The sequence below is a fragment of the Streptopelia decaocto genome, assembly GCF_964273445.1.
Source record: "Streptopelia decaocto genome assembly, contig: HAP1_SCAFFOLD_50, whole genome shotgun sequence".
Classification (NCBI taxonomy): Eukaryota; Metazoa; Chordata; class Aves; order Columbiformes; family Columbidae; genus Streptopelia; species Streptopelia decaocto.
The window spans coordinates 648,804-670,302 of NW_028115722.1; the positions used below are offsets into that span (position 1 = coordinate 648,804).

Below are 21,499 nucleotides of genomic sequence, written 5' to 3' on the forward strand. Positions count from 1 at the left end.
CCTGCGCTGGGCAGGCCATGTCTGTGCTGGTCTCTCCTCCATGCTCTGCAGACATTGGAGAAACTGTGTTCTCTTCTTCGTCCTTTGCAGCTGGGACGAGAGGGGCTGTGCTGGCCTGTCCCTCATTGTCTCCTGCCAAACGAGCCTCAGTGGCTTCAAGTCCTGCAGGTGCTGGTGCTGCCACTGGAACATCCACGCATTGGGCCAGGTCCCGCTGTTCCACCGCTTGCTGGCCAGGTCCCTGGATCTCAGCCTCAGCCCTGTGCACGGCCTCACTGATGATGTGCTCCACAATGTCAGACAGGTCCACATCGTCCTCTGCAGGGCTCTGCTGGACAGGTTCCAGGCGCTCTGCCTCTGCTGCCGCCTCCGTGTCTGTGCAGCTGGGCAAGCCAGACCCCTCCTGGGGACCTGCAGGGGTGTCCTGGAGGTGCTCCTGGAACAAGGGGTTGATCCAGATGCTGGGGATGAAGATGTCTCCGCCTTCGCACCCCTCTTTGTTGTTCTCATCCTCCACATCCATGCGCTGGGCCAGGTCCTGCTGTTCCTGCGGTTCCTGGCCAGCTCCCATGATCTCAGCCACAGCCCTGCGCAAGCTCTCCTTGAAGATGCGCTGGGCTGTGTCCCACAGAGCTGCGTCGTAGGCTGTGGGGCCCTGTGGGGCAGGTGCTGGGCACTCTGCCTCTGCTGCTGCCTCGGTGTTGGTGCTGCGAGGCCAGCCAGACCCCTCCTGGGGACCTTCACGGTGGTCCTGGACGCGCTCCCGCACCGAGGTGGTGACCGAGGTGCTCTGGATGCTGTGCTGGCCCAGGCTGTGTCTGACCTCCGAGCAGGAGGAGGAGCAGGACACAGGGGATGGAGGTGGCAGTCCCGGCACTGCAGCAGCTGCTTGCGGCCCCGTCCAACCACCGGCCTTTCCCTCCTGCCCTGTCCCGTCCCTCCCCTGTGGCCTGTGGAGCAAGGGGGGAAGCCCCAAGGGCTGGGAGTGGGCGTTCGCCTCCTCGTCGATGGGCATCTTGGGTCTCGTCTACCAAAGAGCTGCAACGGGCACCCAGGGGAGATGCTGCCTCCTGAGAAGCTGCTGCTCCTGAGAAGCTGCTCTCCTGGGAGTGAGCACCCCAGGGCTCTCGCTCCTTAAATACCCCCACGGTCAGGGCGGGGACCCCCGTGTCACAATGGCCTCTGGCTATGACGAGGTGCCCACATCACAGAGCCCGGCGGTCGCCACGGAGACACCCACCTGCGGGCCCGGCTGGGACTGCCTGTGCGCGGCGTGGGGCAGCCCCTGCTTGAAGGAGGAGGGAGCAGAGAATGGCGAGGGAAGCTGTCCCCAGCACACAGGACCCCGTCCCCCAGAGCTTTGCTCAGATGCTGCTGCCTGCTCCGCTGCACCTGCAAGAATCCGCATTCAGAGCTTATTGCAGTACAAACCAAGGGCCACTCTACAGCCTCACCACACTGATACTTGGTTTTCAACACGATCGTCATGAGTTTTCTTAAGTAGGTATGAGCCTCCTTTTAAGAAGAAGGCTGAAGCCACATCCACAAAACCACACAGTCCGTTTTCAGCAATAGAATCTACCGTTTCCCCCTTTAGTGACAACCAGGGTTCTCCCAAGGTGCGCTTTTACAGTACTTGTGAGCTGTTCACTGACTCACTTGCTAAAGGAGGTGGCCTCATCCAACTCCCAGTTTCATCCTGCCAGCTCTCCAATGCATTGCCTCTGCCACCTTCCTTCTACCGGGCCCAAAGTGCATTCTACTGCCTGGTTAGGGAGATGCACGTGCCACCGGTCCCAAAGCATCGCTCTGGGGACCCATCATCGCTGGCCATTTCCTCTCAGCTGCTGCACCAGCCAAACCTTTCTGGAACAGCAAACTCTCAGAATCTGCTCCAGGTCTGTAAGAGTCGGTCCAAAACCAGGATCTGCCTGAACATCGCCATCCAGCACAGACTGACAGTGACTTAGACAGAGGCCTGAGGAGAAGCATTGTGTTGCACAGGGGTCTCTGGCCGGGAAGGCTACTGCTAACAAAGGCTGCTGTGTGGAGTTTGCCTGCTGCTTCAGCCAAGCTAGCCCCCACCTGCTAAAAGGGATTGTTAGATGGGTCTCTCTGACCCAGGGACAATTGCTGCCGTCCAGAAGATGGATTCTTACCTGCAGCCTCGGTCACACCTTGTCCCTCACCCGCTCCCTCGAACAAAGGACAACAAAAAAGAGCATGCCCAGAAGCTGGCCAAGGGTCCTGAGGTCACCCAATGGACCAGAGAGATAGCCCTGAGTGCAGGCCACGCAGGCGCAGACAAGCGCTGGCAAGAGAGGCAAAGACTTTTCGAGCCTGCACAGTTAAGCCCGGATTGAGAACCAAAGGTGGAGATTGGCCTGAAACAATGGGAGCGAGGGGGGGTGAAGAAGTATAAAGATGGTTCCTGACTGGACGTCATTGAGATCTCCCCACCAGAGGATCCCAAACCACCATGGAGGACCGGCAGGACTCCACGGGACTGGACCCCAGAGGGACGGACACCTTTGGAACTCATCTGCTGGTAAACCAGTCCTCATTCCCCTCTTTGCCTTCTTCTTTCCCTGTTTCTTTTTCCTTTCCTGTTTTCTTACTCTCTCGCCATCGCGTGCCGCTTTACAGGCAAAATAATAAAGTAACACTGTTTGATTGCATTCTAAGCCCTTGGCGTTTCAGATGCCTTAATTTTGTGCCTCGAGAAGAACGTAAATGAACCATCACGAGTCCATCGCTGAGTGGACCCTAACAAGGTCCTTGCAAGCTCTCAATCTCCTTTTGCTCCCCTAGCACACTTCTTCCCCCCTCCATGCAGTTTGGTTTCAGCCTAGGGAGCAGACAAATGCTTGGAAAAAGTAGGCATTCTTTTCATGTCCTATGTCAGCACAGGAAAAGAAGAAAATCCCAAAGTCTCAACGTCTACACCACCCTAAGTGGAAGGCCAACGTGTCCCCACCATCCCCCAGCATGATGTGCCACTAGTTCATACACGACTCAGTGATTTTGGGAGAGGTAGAAGAAAGCATGCACCAAAAATTAGAAAAAAAGTCTGAAAGCTTAAGACGAAACAGCACTTCTAAAGAAGGAGATGATTGGAAGCCGCTCTGACCTGCACTGCTAACAACTTGTCCTGTTGTTTTTTAAAACAAGTTACTCTTTTAGTGAATTTGCCTGTCAGCTAAAGCTTTCATACTAGCTGCATTTTCCTGGAGCACCAGACACATGTTTTGGTAAATATAGCAATGGAATGCAAACTTATTGATAAGCACGGATGGACATCTCGCAAGAGTGGCGACGAGAAACCGGTGACCAAGAAACTGACCAACTGTGTATAACATTCCATTCACATGAATACTTCATAAAAAAGTGGGAAATCACGAGGATCTCGCCCCTTTTTTTGCCTTTTCCCTTCTGCTTATGACCGACATTAGGAGAGGACCTTGCAAGTCGTCCCTGTGAACTCAGGCCAGTGACAGACTGAATCCAGCTCCGGTTGGCTGCAGAGTCCAGTCCAGGACATCGGGTGCCGGCTCTGCAGTTGCTGAGACTTTCAAGATTGGTTTTGTATATTTTCAATTATTTTCTCTATTCTTATTAGTAGCATTAGTAAAACATTGTTCATTTTTCCAGCTCTCTTCTCCCTGTCCTTCTTTCCCTCCCGATCGCCTGTGCTGAGTGGGAAAAGTGGAGAGGGAGGGGCACAAGGGGGAAGTGCGTGGGGGAGAGGAGTTTAACAATACATCTGCCAGGGTTTTATTGTCACCCCGCAATCTTAACCCTCGACACAACTAAAGCACAACCAACCTACAAGTTTCTTGCAAGTCTCGTCCCAACGCACACAGAGCATCTCCATCTCTTTTTCATCATTTTAAATGGGCAGATGGATTTTTCCACAAGAATATCCCCAATCTAAGCAAGACTCACTGTTCAGCACACCAGTCCTGCACTGACCTTGCCGCCAATAGGCATCCTGTAGAAGATGTTCCATACTACGATTCCTGCCACGACTTTACCCCTGAGGTAGAAAATGGCACCATCGCCATGCCCTTCTCTTTGCTTTGGAACTTGAGGCACTGGGGGAAAACTTGGAGGAATGTCAATTTCTGATGCTTCTGCTTCAGTCTCTTGATCGAAGGGACCTTGTCCCTCTAGCAAAGAGATGTCCAAACATCCAGTGCAGAAGAGAAGCAGCAGCTCTTTGCCGGTGATGTTGAGAGCGGACTAAAGAGCAGGGCCCTGGAAGAGACGGAGGTGTTGTTCTTTTCTTTGCATCCAGCAAACGTTTCAATAAGACGAGAACGAAACCATCCTGACATGAAGCACAGCGCTGGCCATTCCCGACTTCCATCGCCAAAAGCAAAAGGCAGAACAGCCTGCTTCTTTAAGGCAGCATAGACAAAATAAAGACGCTTGGAACCACAGCAGCTCTTCTGTGCAAAACCTGATCATTTGATTGCTATGGAGGAAATTCAGCCTCCCTGGGAAAAGAAGTTGGAATTTTGGGAAATGAGTTACCCAAGGCCTTCTTGGAGGAACGTTACGTTTGAATCCCATTTGACTATCCAAACCAGCCTTTAAAGCTTGGTGTAGGAAAGAAGCAAACAGATTGATGTCTCCTGGAGCTCTGCAGCGTGATCAGACCAACTCTCTGGGCACTATCCAGCGAGACACGTAAACCTTCACGCACGGACACAGCTCCCGAGCACGACTCCAGCCCTCCCTGATTGCTCCCTTGCACTTTTCAGCATGGCTTTTGCTGTTAATTTAGCAAGAACTCCTCCTGTTGGCAAATTACTGTTGGTAAACTACTGTCAACAAGTCCAATGGCTTAGTAGCCTACATTGGGACCCAGATTGCTCCGAGGAAGGAAGTGTTGATTTCAGAGAGAACATATAATACAGATTCAAGAGAAGTACACATTGCTGTGTCAACAGCTTGAACTGGGCACCTGCTGAATTGGAGCTGGGAGGCTTAGAGGAGTCAACGCAGCTGTGATTTGGGGCCCAGCAAGTCCCGTGTGCCAAAAGAGTTCCAAAATCATGCCGAGGAAACAGATGCTTCCCACAAAACGATATGGGCATCTCTAGATGTACATCACTACCTTTCAGGCCACGGCCCCAACTGACTTGTTGCGGCACAGCCCCGCAGCACCAGAACATGTCGCCGGTCACCTCCCGCCTGAGGAGCGCAGGTTGGACAGCTGTGGCAAGTTACTTGCTTTGTTCCATGTCAATTTTACTCCTTTGGCTTTTTTGGGAAGTGTGGCCGTTTCACGTCCACTCCATCATGACGTTCCAATTTCCCTGAAAGCACTGGCGTCACCTTATCCCAGAGAAGGACCGCGCTGTGAGTAGGAGGAATACTCCAGTCCAAGCCAGGAAAAGAAGGGCTCTGCTCCGGGGACGTGGCGGTGCTGTGCTTTGTCCTGAGCCCCCGGCCGATCGCAATCAACTGTGCCCTTCCCAGGCAGAAATTCCCCGCAGGGCAACTCGGCAGCTGGAGGCTGGGAAGAGACATGCTGCTGCTGCCCGGTGCTGCCCCAGTCATTGCAATCAGCTCTGGTTCTGTGCAGTGCACGGGGGTGCTGGGGAAGAGGAGGATGCTGCAAAGGCTGCAGCCCGGGGCATGCAGCAGCCACAGACAGCCCTGGCTGGTCTGCAATGCGCCACACAGGGATCAGCAGCTGCTGCGGCTCTTGGCTAACTGGGTTTATACCTGAGCCTCCCTCCATTTTTGGGCCCCAGAAAAACCCAGGGCAGAGTAACTCGCATCTGAGACGAAGCTCTGAGCGGGTGGATTTCTTGTCAAGACCAGCCCTGTTTGCGGCGCTTCTCCCCGGTCTCTCAGGCCTGAACGTGCTCTCGTGACGCTGGAAGCCTTGTGCATCAGAGCCTTGTGCAGAGATGGATCATGGCTCAGATTTCCAGCAAGGGAGCGAGCAGCCACCTCTTCCTGACTTGGAAGACCCTCAGTGGAGGCGAGGGACCACGTGTGGGTTTGGAGGGTCTCAACGGTATCAGCTCATGTAGGTGCTCCGAAACACCCCCGCAATGGGGAGGTTCCTTGTGAGACGAAGGGGATGCCGTACGGTGCAGGTCAACCAGGCCAAGTCGGCAGTAGATCTCAAATGTTCCAAGTCCTTGACTGGAATTGGAGACAGGCGGGTGGGAAGGGAGCCTGAGGGGGATCCAGCCAAACCGCCGGCTTGCGGCAGCACCAGCCCAGGGCTTCCCGCAACCAATGCCGGGACACCCCGAGGACAGAGATTTCCTGCAGCCTTCTTTGTCCCGAGGTGGAGCAGGAACAGATGAGCACAGGGGAAAACTGTCATTTTTTTAATTGGCTTTAATGATTTCTAAAAACAATCCAAGGCCGAGCAGAGGCTGGCAGCACCATGTCCTCAGGGCAGGTGAATCCCGCGGTCACTGTCCATGCACCCATCCCTGGCGTGGACGCTGCGCAGGCACCCGCGTGGCGCTGGCAGCCGGGCTCTACTCCTCTTGCTGTCCCGCGGTGCAGCTGCAGCGGAAAGCCCTGCGCAGAGCCCGCAGCGCCCTCCGGAACCGGGAAGGCCGTCGCCGTGGAGCTGGGCCCTGCGCTGGGCAGGCCACGTCTGTGCTGGTCTCTCCTCCATGCTCTGCAGACATTGGAGAAACTGTGTTCTCTTCTTCGTCCTTTGCAGCTGGGACGAGAGGGGCTGTGCTGGCCTGTCCCTCATTGTCTCCTGCCAAACGAGCCTCAGTGGCTTCAAGTCCTGCAGGTGCTGGTGCTGCCACTGGAACATCCACGCATTGGGCCAGGTCCCGCTGTTCCACCGCTTGCTGGCCAGGTCCCTGGATCTCAGCCTCAGCCCTGTGCACGGCCTCACTGATGATGTGCTCCACAATGTCTAACAGGTCCACATCGTCCTCTGCAGGGCTCTGCTGGACAGGTTCCTGGCGCTCTGCCTCTGCTGCCGCCTCCGTGTCTGTGCAGCTGGGCAAGCCAGACCCCTCCTGGGGACCTGCAGGGGTGTCCTGGAGGTGCTCCTGGAACAAGGGGTTGATCCAGATGCTGGGGATGAAGATGTCTCCGCCTTCGCACCCCTCTTTGTTGTTCTCATCCTCCACATCCATGCGCTGGGCCAGGTCCTGCTGTTCCTGCGGTTCCTGGCCAGCTCCCATGATCTCAGCCACAGCCCTGCGCAAGCTCTCCTTGAAGATGCGCTGGGCTGTGTCCCACAGAGCTGCGTCATAGGCTGTGGGGCCCTGTGGGGCAGGTGCTGGGCACTCTGCCTCTGCTGCTGCCTCGGTGTTGGTGCTGCGAGGCCAGCCAGACCCCTCCTGGGGACCTTCACGGTGGTCCTGGACGCGCTCCCGCACCGAGGTGGTGACCGAGGTGCTCTGGATGCTGTGCTGGCCCAGGCTGTGTCTGACCTCCGAGCAGGAGGAGGAGCAGGACACAGGGGATGGAGGTGGCAGTCCCGGCACTGCAGCAGCTGCTTGCGGCCCCATCCAACCACCGGCCTTTCCCTCCTGCCCTGTCCCGTCCCTCCCCTGTGGCCTGTGGAGCAAGGGGGGAAGCCCCAAGGGCTGGGAGTGGGCGTTCGCCTCCTCGTCGATGGGCATCTTGGGTCCCGTCTACCAAAGAGCTGCAACGGGCACCCAGGGGAGATGCTGCCTCCTGAGAAGCTGCTGCTCCTGAGAAGCTGCTCTCCTGGGAGTGAGCACCCCAGGGCTCTCGCTCCTTAAATACCCCCACGGTCAGGGCGGGGACCCCCGTGTCACAATGGCCTCTGGCTATGACAACCCCATGTCACAATGGCCTCTGGTTATGACGAGGTGCCCACATCACAGAGCCCGGCGGTCGCCACGGAGACACCCACCTCCGGGCCCGGCTGGGACTGCCTGTGCGTGGCGTGGGGCAGCCCCTGCTTGAAGGAGGAGGGAGCAGAGAATGGCGAGGGAAGCTGTCCCCAGCACACAGGACCCCGTCCCCCAGAGCTTTGCTCAGATGCTGCTGCCTGCTCCGCTGCACCTGCAAGAATCCGCATTCAGAGCTTGTTTGCAGTACAAACCAAGGGCCACTCTACAGCCTCACCACACTGATACTTTGTTTTCAACACGATCGTCATGAGTTTTCTTAAGTAGGTATGAGCCTCCTTCCAAGAAGAAGGCTGAAGCCACATCCACAAAACCACACAGTCCGTTTTCAGCAATAGAATCTACCGTTTCCCCCTTTAGTGACAACCAGGGTTCTCCCAAGGTGCGCTTTTACAGTACTTGTGAGCTGTTCACTGACTCACTTGCTAAAGGAGGTGGCCTCATCCAACTCCCAGTTTCATCCTGCCAGCTCTCCAATGCATTGCCTCTGCCACCTTCCTTCTACCGGGCCCAAAGTGCATTCTACTGCCTGGTTAGGGAGATGCACGTGCCACCGGTCCCAAAGCATCACTCTGGGGACCCATCATAGCTGGCCATTTCCTCTCAGCTGCTGCACCAGCCAAACCTTTCTGGAACAGCAAACTCTCAGAATCTGCTCCAGGTCTGTAAGAGTCGGTCCAAAACCAGTATCTGCCTGAACATCGCCATCCAGAACAGACTGACAGTGACTTAGACAGAGGCCTGAGGAGAAGCATTGTGTTGCACAGGGGTCTCCAGCCTGGAAGGCTACTGCTAACAATGGCTGCTGTGTGGAGTTTGCCTGCTGCTTCAGCCAAGCTAGCCCCCACCTCCTAAAAGGGATTGTTAGACGGGTCTCTCTGACCCAGGGACAATCGCTGCCGTCCAGAAGATGGATTCTTACCTGCAGCCTCAATCACACCTTGTCCCCCACCCGCTCCCTCGAACAAAAGACAACAAAAAAGAGCATGCCGAGAAGGTCGCCAAGAGGCCTGTGGTCACCCAATGGACCAGAGAGATAGCCCTGAGTGCAGGCCACGCAGGCGCAGACAAGCGCTGGCAAGAGAGGCAAAGACTTTTCGAGCCTGCACAGTTAAGCCCGGATTGAGAAACAAAGGTGGAGATTGGCCTGAAACAATGGGAGCGAGGCGGGGTGAAGAAGTATAAAGATGGTTCCTGACTGGACGTCATTGAGATCTCCCCACCAGAGGATCCCAAACCACCATGGAGGACCGGCAGGACTCCACGGGACTGGACCCCAGAGGGACGGACACCTTTGGAACTCATCTGCTGGTAAACCAGTCCTCATTCCCCTCTTTGCCTTCTTCTTTCCCTGTTTCTTTTTCCTTTCCTGTTTTCTTACTCTCTCGCCATCGCGTGCCGCTTTACAGGCAAAATCATAAAGTAACACTGTTTGATTGCATTCTGAGCCCTTGGCATTTCAGATGCCTTAATTTTGTGTCTCGAGAAGAACGTAAATGAACCATCACGAGTCCATCGCTGAGTGGACCCTAACAAGGTCCTTGCAAGCTCTCAATCTCCTTTTGCTCCCCTGGCACACTTCTTCCCCCCTCCATGCAGTTTGGTTTCAGCCTAGGGAGCAGACAAATCCTTGGAAAAAGTAGGCATTCTTTTCATGTCCTATGTCAGCACAGGACAAGAAGAAAATCCCAAAGTCTCAACATCTACACCACCCTAAGTGGAAGGCCAACATGTCCCCACCATCCCCCAGCATGATGTGCCACTAGTTCAGACCCGACTCAGTGATTTTGAGAGAGACAGAAGAAAGCATGCACCAAAAATTAGAAAAAAAGTCTGAAAGCTTAAGATGAAACAGCACTTCTTTAGAAGGAGATTATTGGAAGCCGCTCTGACTTGCACTGCTAACAACTTGTCCTGGTTTTGTTAAAAACAAGTTTCTCTTTTAGTGAATTTGCCTGTCAGCTAAAGCCTTTGTATTAGCTGCATTTTCCTGGAGAACCAGACACATGTTTTGGTAAATATAGCAATGGAATGCAAACTTATTGATAAGCACGGATGGACATCTCGCGAGAGGGGCGATGAGAAACTGGTGACCAAGAAACTGACCAACTGTGTATAACATTCCATTCACGTGAATACTTCATATTAAAATGGGAGATCACGAGGATCTCGTCCCTTTTTTTGCCTTTTCCTTTCTGCTTATGGCCGACATTAGGAGAGGACCTTGCTAGTCGTCCCTGCGAACTGAGGCCAGTGACAGACTGAATCCAGCTCCGGTTGGCTGCAGAGTCTAATCCAGGACTTTGGGTGCCGGCTCTGCAGTTGCTGAGACTTTCAAGATTGGGTTTGTATATTTTGTATTATTGAAGTGATTGAGCAGCTCCGGAACTTTGAGGACAGCCTTGCTGGTTCTCTATGGGCTTGTGTCTCTGCTGTGGAGAAACTGTGAAAAATCTGATGACCGGTTTGAAAAGCTATTGCAAGAAATCAAAGAACTCAGAGAAGACACATACCATTCACGACCTGCACAAACCTGTGTTTCAGCTGTTAGGAAAAGGCGTTTCCAGTCTCGAGAGAGAGGACAGAGGCAGCCCACAAAAAGAGGTTCACTGTGGTTCTTCCTACATGAACAAGGAGAAAACATGAATAAGTGGCATGGAAGACCTACCTCAGAACTTCAGGAACGAGTACGTGAGATCAAAGGAAAAACTCCTAGGAAGGTGGCTGCTCCAGTTTACAAAAGGAGCAGAAGAGATTCTGATGCTCTTGAAGGAACCTCTAATTCACACCAGAGACTGTGCAAAACAGAAATTAGAGGTGCCCTGCCTCCAACCAGGTGGAGGAAAGGGATAACAGAGTTTATTGGACTGTACAAATACGATGGCCTGGTACAACACACCCCCAGGAGTACAAAGCTTTAGTGGACACTGGTGCTCAGTGCACAATAATTCCTTCTAATTATAAAGGAACACAATCCATCTATATAGTTGGAGTGACTGGGGGATCCCAGGAAATGACTGTTGTAGAGGCTGAAATGAGCCTAACTGGAAAAAACTGGCAAAGGCATCCTATTGTGACTGGTCCAGATGCTCCGTGCATCCTTGGCATAGACTACCTCAGGAGAGGGTATTTTAAGGACCCAAAAGGGTATAGGTGGGCATTTGGTATAGCAGCTGTGGACACTGAGAAAATTGAACAGCTGTCTGATTTGCCTGGTCTTTCAGATGACCCTTCCGTTGTAGGACTGCTGACGGTTGACGATCAGCAGGTGACTGTGACTGTGACTGTGACTCTGTGACCACAACTATGACTCTGTGACTCTGACCCCATGATTGTGACACTGTGAATCTGCGACATCTGTGACTCTGTGTCATCTGTGACTCTGTGACTGTGACTCTGTGACTCTGACCCTGTGACTGTGAATCTGTGACATATGTGACTCTGTGACCATAACTATGACTCTGTGACTCTGACCCCATGATTGTGACTCTGTGACTTTGTGACTCTGACCCTGTGGCTGTGACTCTGTGACTTTGTGACTCTGTGACCACAACTATGTCTCTGTAATTCTAATCCTGTGATTGTGACTCTGTGTCTCTGTGACATCTGTGATTCTGTGTCTTCTGTGACTCTGTGACTGTGACTCTGTGACTGTGACTCTGTGACTCTGAACCTGTGACTGTGACTCTGTGACATATGTGACTCTGTGACTCTGTGACCATAACTATGACTGTGACTCTGACCCCATGATTGTGACTCTGTGACTCTGTGACATCTGTGACTCTGTGTCATCTGTGACTCTGTGACTGAGACTCTGTGTCATCTGTGACTCTGTGACTGTGACTCTGTGACCACAGCTATGTCTCTTTGACTCTGACCCCATGATTGTGACTCTGTGACTCCGTGAAGTCTGTGACTCTGTGTTGTCTGTGACTCTGTGAGTGTGACTGTGTAACCGTGACTCTTTGACTGTATCCCTGTGACTCTGTGACTATGTGACTATGTGACTCTGTGACATCTGGGGCTCTGGGGCTCTGGGACTATGTGGCTGGGACTCTGGGACTTTGTGATTCTGCTCTCTGTTTGTGACCCTGTGACTCAGTTACTGTGTGACAATGTGAAATTCTTACTGTGATGGTGTGACTGGGACTCTGTGACTTTGTCTCTGTGATTGTGACACTGTGATTCTGGGACTGTGACTGTGACTCTGTGACATATGTGACTCTGTGACGGTGACTCTGTGACCACAACTACGACTCTCTGACTCTGACCCTGTGACCGTGACTCTGTGACTCTGTGACATCTGAGACTCTGTCATCTGTGACCCTGTGACTCTGTGACTCTGAACCTGTGCCTGTGACTCTGTGACATATGTGACTCTGACTCTGTGACCACAACTATGACTCTGTGTCTCTGAACCTGTGACTGTGACTCTATGACTCTGTGTCTCTGAACCTGTGACTGTGACTCTGTGTCTCTGTGACTCTAAGTGTGACTCTTTGACTCTGTGACTCTATGACTCTGACTCTGTGATTGGGACTCTGACCCTGTGGCTGTGACTGTAACTCTGTGACATCTGTGACTGTGACTCTATGACTGTGATTCTTTGACTCTGTGGCTGTGGCTCTGTGACTATGAGTGTGAATTTGTGACATCTATGTCTCTATGAACAGCAAGAGGGAAATAGGGACAGGGATGTGGACAGAGATGGAAGAAGAATCAGCCGAGAAATAGGAAGAGTGGCAGAACGAGGGAGAGGAAGCAGGAGGAAAGGGGAGCGGGCAGGGAGGGACGGGGACACAGAAGAGGTGACATGACCCCAAGGGCCCAGGACTCACCAGAGCTCCAGCTCTCTGCATGGCCAGGCAAATTGTGGAGCTCAGGCCCTCCTGTCTGTGTCTGTCTGTCCTTTCCTCCCTTCCTCTGCTGTAGCTCCAGTCTCTTGCCCGTCCTCCACCCAAGGAACACATGGGTGTCCAACAGCTCTCACCGCACGAGGCTTCCCAGACACACACACACACACACACACACACACACACACACACACACACACACACACACACACACACACACACACACACTCTACGGCCGTACAGTAATTTTCCTCACTGACACAGACCCTGCGGTGCACGTTTGTGATCTGCTCTGCTGAGGCTGCTCACAGGGACTCTTCCTCACCAGAGGGGCAGCTGTCTCTGTGCAGCTGCAGCAGCAGCTGTGGGGATCCCTGCACTTCACCCTCCAGCCGCTTCCCCTTCTCCTGCTCTCTCCAGCTCCAGCCCCAGCAGCTCCTCTCCAGCAAGTGCCCCCTGCCCCCTCCCCCGCCCAGGAGAACAAGGCCAGAGCAGCCCACGCACACCTGAGCCAGAGGCAGCAACAACAGCCCCAGGGCCCCAGAGGGAGGAAAAAGGGCCCCAGGGCTGGGCCGGGGCTGCTCAGCCGTGGGGCAGCTCCAGGGTGGCCACGGCAAAGCTCAGCCTGGGCTGCGACACCATTGGTCGGGAGGGCTGTCAGTCTCCTCCCCTGAGCTGATCCTGCAGCTGATTGGCTGCCTGGGCTGTGACTCTGCCCTGGTTTGGGGCCCACCCTGCTCTGAAGTGATGCTCTCTCTGATTGGCTGCCTGAGGGGTTACTCCCCCCCACATTTTCCGCCTTTCCTGAGGCCCTGTTTCCTCTGGTTGGCTGTCTGGGATTTCATATTGGCTCCTCCTATCAAGTGATGGGTCAGTCTGCATGTCAATCATCTATGTACTGCACTCCCACCAGATGTGATTGGTGCAGCCAGCACAGCCCGGCCCTGAACACTCCTCAGCTCCTTCAACTCTCACCGCCTTTCCTGCAGACCTCAAAGCTTGATTGGCTGGTTACCTATCAGTCACATGACTCACCCCGCCTCCTCAAATGTGATTGGCTGTCCTGGGTCCACTGACTCCCCATAGACTTCTGGTTGGTTGTTGCCAGGCAACGAAGCCCACCTAAAAATGAAGCTGTGGGCCCTGAACAAAGGCCATGGGTGATAAAAGACACGTTGGGACCCTAAACATGAGGATTTGGCCCCAGGAAGGACGCTCTGGGCACTCAAAGGGGTGGGCAGATGCTACAGGTGGCGCTTTGGGCCTGAACACAAGGGGACCCTCTCGGTTCCCACCCGAGCTGGGTTTGGTGCCCGTGACCCCATGAACAGACACCTGTGCTGTCCGGAGTGGCCACGGAACAGACGGAGCCCAAAGCCACAGGCTCCAGGAGCTCAGCGGCTGTTGTGACATTTCATGGGCGTTTCACAGGGGTGGCCCATGGACTGCGGGCAACTGTCTGTGTGTGACACCAAAGGGCGGGAAGGGGAGCGGTGGTTGGTGAGGACGTGTTGGATCGTGTGGGACCTGAGCCCGACGTCCGTGGGGTGGAACAAGTGGTGCAGAAAGGACCGTCGTGGTGGCGAACCTGCTCCTGCGTGGAGCTCCAGAGGCTGCAGGGGGATTTCTGCTCCACAAGGGACCATATACTGTGTGATACTGTGACCAGCACAAGCCAGTGGCCCGTTCATGTCTGTCACTGCTCTGGGGCTGTGACCCCAGCAGCCCCTGCACAGCAGCAGTGTCCTCAGTGCCAGCACCGGCTCTTTGCTCTGTCTGCACCTCTGTCCCCATCTCCCCGTGCTCTCCTCCCTCCCAGGCACCTTTCCCGCCTCCTCAGGACCCACCGAGGCCTCTGTCTGTCTGCAGAGACTAAAGGGACAGAAAAACTTTCCACGCTGACGCCATCAAACAGCCACATGAAATAAAAACATTTTTAATGGGAAGGGTCACCCTAACTTTTCCCTGGCTGAATGTTTATAATAAATGTACTGCATTTTTAGAAAAATAGTGTAGCTTTAGTTTCTACCGGGAGGGTGCATTTTTGTGCCATTGACATTTCACACATATTATACCAATTTATTTATTCTTCCTGTTCAGTTCTTTCTGCACATGTCTTGTTATGCTGATAGGGAACCATCCAGAATTTGTATTTAGTTTTGATATTGTTAGGTCAGCTGCTAATCCAAATTAACTAATCTTTCATTTGCCAGTGCTCCCCTGTTGCATCCTTTGTCAGGTGATGTTCTTGTCACCAGGTAGATCGTCCTTCCCACGTGTAATCTGGATGGTTTCTAGCTGATCCACGGTGCTTCATGTGTTTTAACTTCTGCCTTCTCCATCATGTGGTGATGGATCTGTGTCTGTGTTTGTGTGGCAGGTGTCACATCAGCAGCATTGGCCCAGCCAGGTCACTGCATCTCTTTCTGTTCTCCCTCTGCTGTCACCATGACTGTACCAGCTGTCTGATGTGCTTTCTGACCTCATGGACCCTCTGGTCCTGCCTCCCTCCTGCTGGTCAATCCTGTTCCTGCAAGGCAAGTGACAACCAGTCAGTGTCCCCTCGACCTTCCAGAGCGGGACGGCTGGTGGGAACTGTCACCATCAGCCAAGGCTCTGTGTGAAGTCGTCTCCTGGCACAGGAACAGCTCTGGCTGTGCCTGCTGAGCACCACGCTGCCCCACGGAGAACAGCAACAGTCGCAGAGTGGGTCTCTATGGTCTCTATGGGTCTCTACGGATCTCTATGGGTCTCTATGGGTCTCTATGGATCTCTATGGGTCTCTATGGTCCCTATGGGTCTCTATGGGTCTCTATGGTCTCTATGGGTCCCTATGGGTGTTTATGGCTCTCTGTGGCTTCTATGAGTCTCTGTGGATCTCTATGGTCTCTATGGGTCTCTATGGTCCCTGTGGGTCTCTATGGCTCTCTGTGGGTCTCTATGGTCTCTTTGGTCCCTGTGGGTATCTATGAGAAAATCGACAGGGGGACCTGTTGACCTCAGCACCCTGGGCCCCAGCATGGCCCAGTTCAGCAGCCCTGGGCCCGAGGGCTCAGCCCAGGGACAGCCCCACAACCAGGGTCAGAGCAGTTCCTGCTGCTGCCCCGAGGGTCACCAGCCCCAGGCAGCCCTGAGCCAGAGTGCAGGTGTCTGAGCTGGGCTGAGCTGGAAGGGGCTGCAAAACAGCTCATCGGAGGAGGCGATGGAAGAAGGTGCCGTGTGTGTGGCACCGGGGTGAACCGACACCCTCAGTTTGGTATCTGGACCCGTGCTGGGCTTGCACATGGACTAAGCCCCAGCTCAGAGCACAAATTGCTGTTCCCAGCCCCGGCTGCCAAGCGCTGGTCCTGCTCTCTCCTCCCTGGTGCGGCCGGAGCGCACAACTGCCCTGCCTGCTCCTGCCTTGGGGAGCTGGGGTCAAAAGGAAGGACAGACTGGTGTGGGTATGGGATCGCTTAAGTGTCCTGGGATTGCTTTGCTAATCACTCTGTGACGGTTCCTGGGCTATTAAGTCCATACATGCCCAGAGAGGCAAAAAAGTCCATGAACCAACTTTCCAATTAAGGTTTCCTTCTTACAAAACACCACACTTCCATTTTCTCATCGGCAACAGGCTGAAAGATGGCAGCTGAAGCACCATGTGCCTCTTGTGAAAACAAGTAACAACAGATGGTTCCATTCAGTCGATCCATAATTTATTCCTGCACAGGAAACCTGTCCATTAATTTAATCTCTGGTGTCCAGGCAGGGCCTTGCTGATGTTCCTGTGTCGCAGCAAGTGTGTGCATGTCAGGCTTTCTGCAGGTTTGTGACTCAGTTTTCCATTTTCCCTAATAATGACAATCTTGCTGTGCACTCCTGAAGTCTCCCATAAGCTGGTGGTTGAGAGAAGGATGGGGAGCTCCAGTGAGCTCAGGGAGGACCAGGCAGCATCACAGGCAAAGCAGAAGGGAACTCGACCGGGTGAACATTAATGGAATTTATTGACAGATGAAACTGCCGTGTCTCCCCCGTCTTTGGGCGGATCACCGTGCACCCTGAACCGGTACAGGCAGGTGTAGTCCGGGTGGCCCCAGTTGCTCAGCACTTGCAGCCTGATGTAATTCACGACCCCAGGGAGCTCGTTCTGCAAGGACAAGAAGAAATGAGTCGCCTTTTCCTCTCTGGCCCGTGAGCACTGACAGAAGTGCCGCAGCGACGGCCTTGACCAGCAGCTTCCTTCCTGCTGCCCCGCGGGGCTTTTGACCTGTCATGGTCCAGATGTTCCCTCATTGGGCCATGAGAACAGCCAAGGAAGCAACAGCGACCAGGTGCCTCAGCAAATACACTGGAAAGCTCTCGCCTGCTTTGGGGCACAGGCTTCCACAGTCAGAAGACCCAGTGCTGGTGTACAATTTCACCTCAAAACTGACAAATTTCACCTTAAATTTGACAATTTTTGCTCTGGGAAGACTCAAAACCAACAAATTTCTCAATGGGGATCAATGGGGTTCCATGGTAGTCAATGGGGGTCAATGGGAGTCAATTGGAGTCAATGGGGATCAATGAGAGTCAATGAGGGTCAGTGGGGGTCAATGGGAATCAATCGGATTCAATGGGGATCAATGGGAGTCAGTGGGGGTCAATAGGAGTCAATGGGGGTCAATGGCCGTCAGTGGCAGTCAATGGGGACAAATGGGAGTCAATGGGGCTCAATGGGGATCAATGGGGCTCAATGGGGATCAATGGGGAACCTTAAAACTGCCTTTAATCCCAATGGGGAGCCCCCAAATGCCTTTTAATCCCAATGGGGAGCTTCAAAAATGGCTTTTATCCCAACATGTCTCATTGCCTTCTCCAGAAAGCCACGGAAACAGAATGGCCTCCCTGTCACTGCTCACTGCCAGCACCAACAGAACCCTCAGGAAGCCCAGTATTTCTGTGTCCAACTGGCAGACCAGCAGTCCTGCATCCTACGGGATGTGGCTGCTTGTGCACACTTGGGGTCCAGACAGTCAAGCTGATTCCAGCTTCAACTGTGGCGCTTCTAAGCAATGAAGTTTAACCCCAAAATGAAAGAGAAGATGGCAGTGCAGCCATCCGCCACCAGGCAGTTAAAGCAGAAGAAAGGCAGCGTGGCACTCGCTCAAGGACAGGGCTGCCTGTACCCTTTGGCAGGGAAGCCTCTCCCCATGCAGCCGCATTTCTCCTCCTCTCCTGCAGTTCTCCTCCCTCTGTGTCCCCATACCTTCAGCTGGAAGGTCTGACTGGGATTCAGCGCCGCCAGGAAAGTGAACTGTCCCAGGAACGTTCCCTGCTCCTCGTGTTCTTCCTTGAAGCCCTACAGAAAGATGGGTGGAGAAAACAGAGCGTCTGGTGCACCATGGGAGACTGAACTTCAGCCGGTGAAGTACGGGGTTATTTCAGCTACGGAGTCCAAGGACCATGAGCACAGGACAAGACGAGAAGCTGCAGGTGGGCAGCACGTCACACTTGCCCACTCAGCGAGTCCAGGCTGCCTGTCAGAAAAGGAGCAGACGCTCCCAGTGAGAGGGAGGTGACCTGAGGATCACAAATGCACTGGGACTGGAAGCCAAGAAGGCTTAGGACCATGCACTGTCCAGCTCCTTTTCCCTGTGGCTCCTGGAGTAGCAGCTTGCCCCAGGAGATTTTTTTTTGAGTGGTACATTGAATAAAAGAGGAATACAATGGGAAGGAAGCAACTCCAAGGAGCCTGTTTGTTCTGAGAGACAGGAGGAAGCTTCAGGCCACCAGAATCTTTGACCCAGCTTCATTCCCTGCTCAGAAATGCTGTGGAACCCCCAGCTCCCAACTCCAGAGAAATCACTTACATAGACAGCAAAGTCCTTGGGAGCTCCGGAGATGCTTTCTCCGTGGAACGCTGTCCCTGAGACATGGGCCATGGTGACGGCTCTGGGAACGACCGGCACGGACAGCTTGATGAAGACGTGTCCCTGACTCCCTGGGAAGGGCCAGCAGTTGCCAGGATGATTGTCCGGCTGAAAGGACAAGAAACACTCAGCAGGGAGACACAGGAGGAGAGCAGGTCCATGCGGGAAGGGGCAGGAGAAGAAGCTTCGAGGAGCAAAGACAGGTGGGAAGGACGCTCGGAGCAGCGTGTGTGGTTCATTCTCCCAGCCTTAGTGTTACTGCTTCTTGGTGCTCCTACCTCCAGAATCAGCTCAGGGGACCTCATGTAATCCATCAATGGCAGGGAATACAGGAAGACTTTTGCTTTGGCATCCCGGAGTGATGGAGAAGTCCTGGACCGAATGACGGCTGCCCCTGGAAATTCAAACATGAGCATGATCATCAGGCAGTGTCAGGAGAAATATTGCACTGTTGACTTGGAAAAGGCTTCTCAGTTGTAATCCATGTCCTACAGTGGGTTCCCCTCTGTCTTGCTGGCACGACCCCTCTGGAACACACGGCAGGGAGTCATCAAACTGTCGGATTTGGCTGTGGAAATAGGCAAGAATGTGAACCAGCCTTTCTGTGCTTCCCATGGGGTCTGGCCCGTTACAGGCTCTGTCACTGGGGGCACTTTTAGGGCACAAGGTGACCCGTGACTTCTCACCCCTTCTCTCCTACCCCTGAGCACGTTCCAATGCCCATCTTGTCAATCGGGACAGGAGGCGCTTTGGAACTGGTTTGTTTGTACAATCTCACAATACCTGCTGATTTCAGGGCATAATCTGGCATCGGGACCTGCATTTCTTCCAGCTTCTCCAAAGCTTGATTAATGATCTCGTGCACAGCCTGGGAGGGAACACAAAGGAGAGCGCCTGTTGGAAGGAGAAGGACCGGGGCAAGCAGCTCCCTGCAAGGCCAGCCAAGGTGAGCGGGGACAAGGCCCGTTTCAGATGGAGGGAACGCCCACACTGCCTGGAAGCCTCCCAGGTTTGCTCTGCTCTGATTGTCGGGATCAGAAAGGGGGGGCTGCTCACTGCAGTGCTCTGAATGCTGGAGCTGCGGGAAGGGGCTGTTCCTGTGGAGAGGCCCCAGGCCAGGGGCAAGCCTTCTGGGCATGAGATAGGCCTGGCTTAACTCTGGACCTCTGAGACCATTCTTTCTTTCCAGCTCTCCCTTGAGGAGGACCCGAGATCTGGGCGCAGAGGAAGGTCCGACTCAGACAGCTGTCATTCCCATCACGCTCTCTCTTCCCCATAAGGAAGTGTGGAGCAACAGGAAAAGGGAGTGTGGCCATGGCAGCACTTGTTCCAGCAGCACCAGCCTGTTGGCTGTGACAGGAATGGAGTAGGATACGTGCGGACGGAGGATAAAACCCCTGAGCAGATCCTTCTGCCTTGTGCCCTTACCCGTCCGGTAACGCCTGGGAGCTTTGCCTGCTTCAGTCCTTCCTGCAGAGCCCACTCAGCCACATCCTTTGCGCTCCAGCGCAGATGGTAAAGTTGTTCCTGGAGCTTACGGAGCTGGTCTGGCAGGGGCAGGGTTTCGCTCAGGTCTGCAGTGCTCCAGGGGGTTAAGGCACCAAGTCGTCCCACGTGGTAAACACCTGTGGAAACACACCAGAGCTTAGAACTCGGTCTAAGGCTGGGCTGTGCCTCGGCCTGCCCGCTCCCCTTTCTGTGTCTCTCCCAAGTGCCATAGTTGTCTCTCCTCTTGTTGCCTTTGACAGTGGCCATCATGGCGTACGGGCTCCGCAATAGACGGACGTTCCCTGCCCTGGACTGTGCTCCTTGTCCTGCAGAAGATTCTCAGCCCCTGGGGCAGGAGAGCTCAGCCACAGCCTCTCCCTGGGCTGAAGAGAACTGGCTCAGCCCTCCTGGGGAAGGCAACTCAGCCCTTCCTCACCCACACCCGTCCCGCTGGAGCAGGGACCGGCACAGCTCTGTGGGGACTTTCTGCTCTTGGCTGAGCTCCTCTGCTCACAGCGGGGGAAGCGGAACAGGGCAGGATGGAGCCCCGAGTGCCTCCTAAAGCACCGTCCTCAGGTCGGAGATCTGCAGAGACTCACCGAAAGAGAATAGACCGAGAAGCAGCACAAGGGTCATTGCCTTGAGAGCCTTCATCGTCCTGCAGAGCAGATAAAGAAAAGGCTGGTGAAGCTGGCGGTTCCCGTGCAGGTCAGCAGCAGACTGGAGAGCAGCAGCAGGGACTGCAGCCCTGGAGCCTGGCGTTCCTGCCGTGTGCATTGGCTTAGTCCTGCACCAGCTCCAGTCACTGCTGGAGGTGTCACCAGCTGCACCAGGGGGGGATTTGTCATGGCAAAGATTGTTTCCTTAGGGACAAAGGGCTCAAGGTTGATTCCGTACTAAGAGCAGGAGTTGCAAAAGGACTTGTGTCCACATTTCACATCTGTGGGGCTGGAGAGGGATTCTCTGGAAATGGAAGGACATAACAGACGCCTGTTTCTCCTGCCCAGCATCCGATGGACACTTGTGCTGCTCCTGTTCTCCACCCTCTCAAGAGAAGGTTCAGCCTGTGCCCCTACAGTCCAACAGCTGCCAGGGGGTGTGTGTCTCCCCTCTCGCAGCGTTTCTTTAGCAGCCGGGTTATCTCTGGCCCTTCTCTTGGCAGAACTGCAGACAAATGCAGACTGGAAAGAGGGAGGGTGGCTGAATGTCAGTGTGTGCTGGCAAGCAACGGGCACCAAGGAAGCGCCAAAGAAACTCTGGTGTCTGGGCCCTGCTGCCCTGAGCCTGATCTGCCAAGACACAGCACACACCGCTCTGCAAGGGGGAAATTCCTCCTGCCTGTTCCAGGAGGCTCTCAACAGGCTCACAGCGACACTCATCAGGA

The 21,499-nt window shown here is 54.2% G+C and overlaps 1 protein-coding gene across 1 annotated transcript; it reads right to left on the reverse strand.

The window, feature by feature from the left end:
* Positions 1-16,706: 16,706 nt before the first annotated feature.
* LOC309452648 (SUN domain-containing protein 3-like) lies at positions 16,707-20,385 on the reverse strand (the record flags this gene model as incomplete). Its single annotated transcript, XM_082077291.1, has 7 exons — positions 16,707-16,862; positions 17,964-18,056; positions 18,568-18,735; positions 18,906-19,021; positions 19,411-19,495; positions 20,056-20,252; positions 20,367-20,385. The coding sequence occupies 7 exons, from the start codon at positions 20,383-20,385 to the stop codon at positions 16,707-16,709; spliced, it is 834 nt and encodes a 277-aa protein (XP_081933417.1).
* Positions 20,386-21,499: the final 1,114 nt, after the last annotated feature.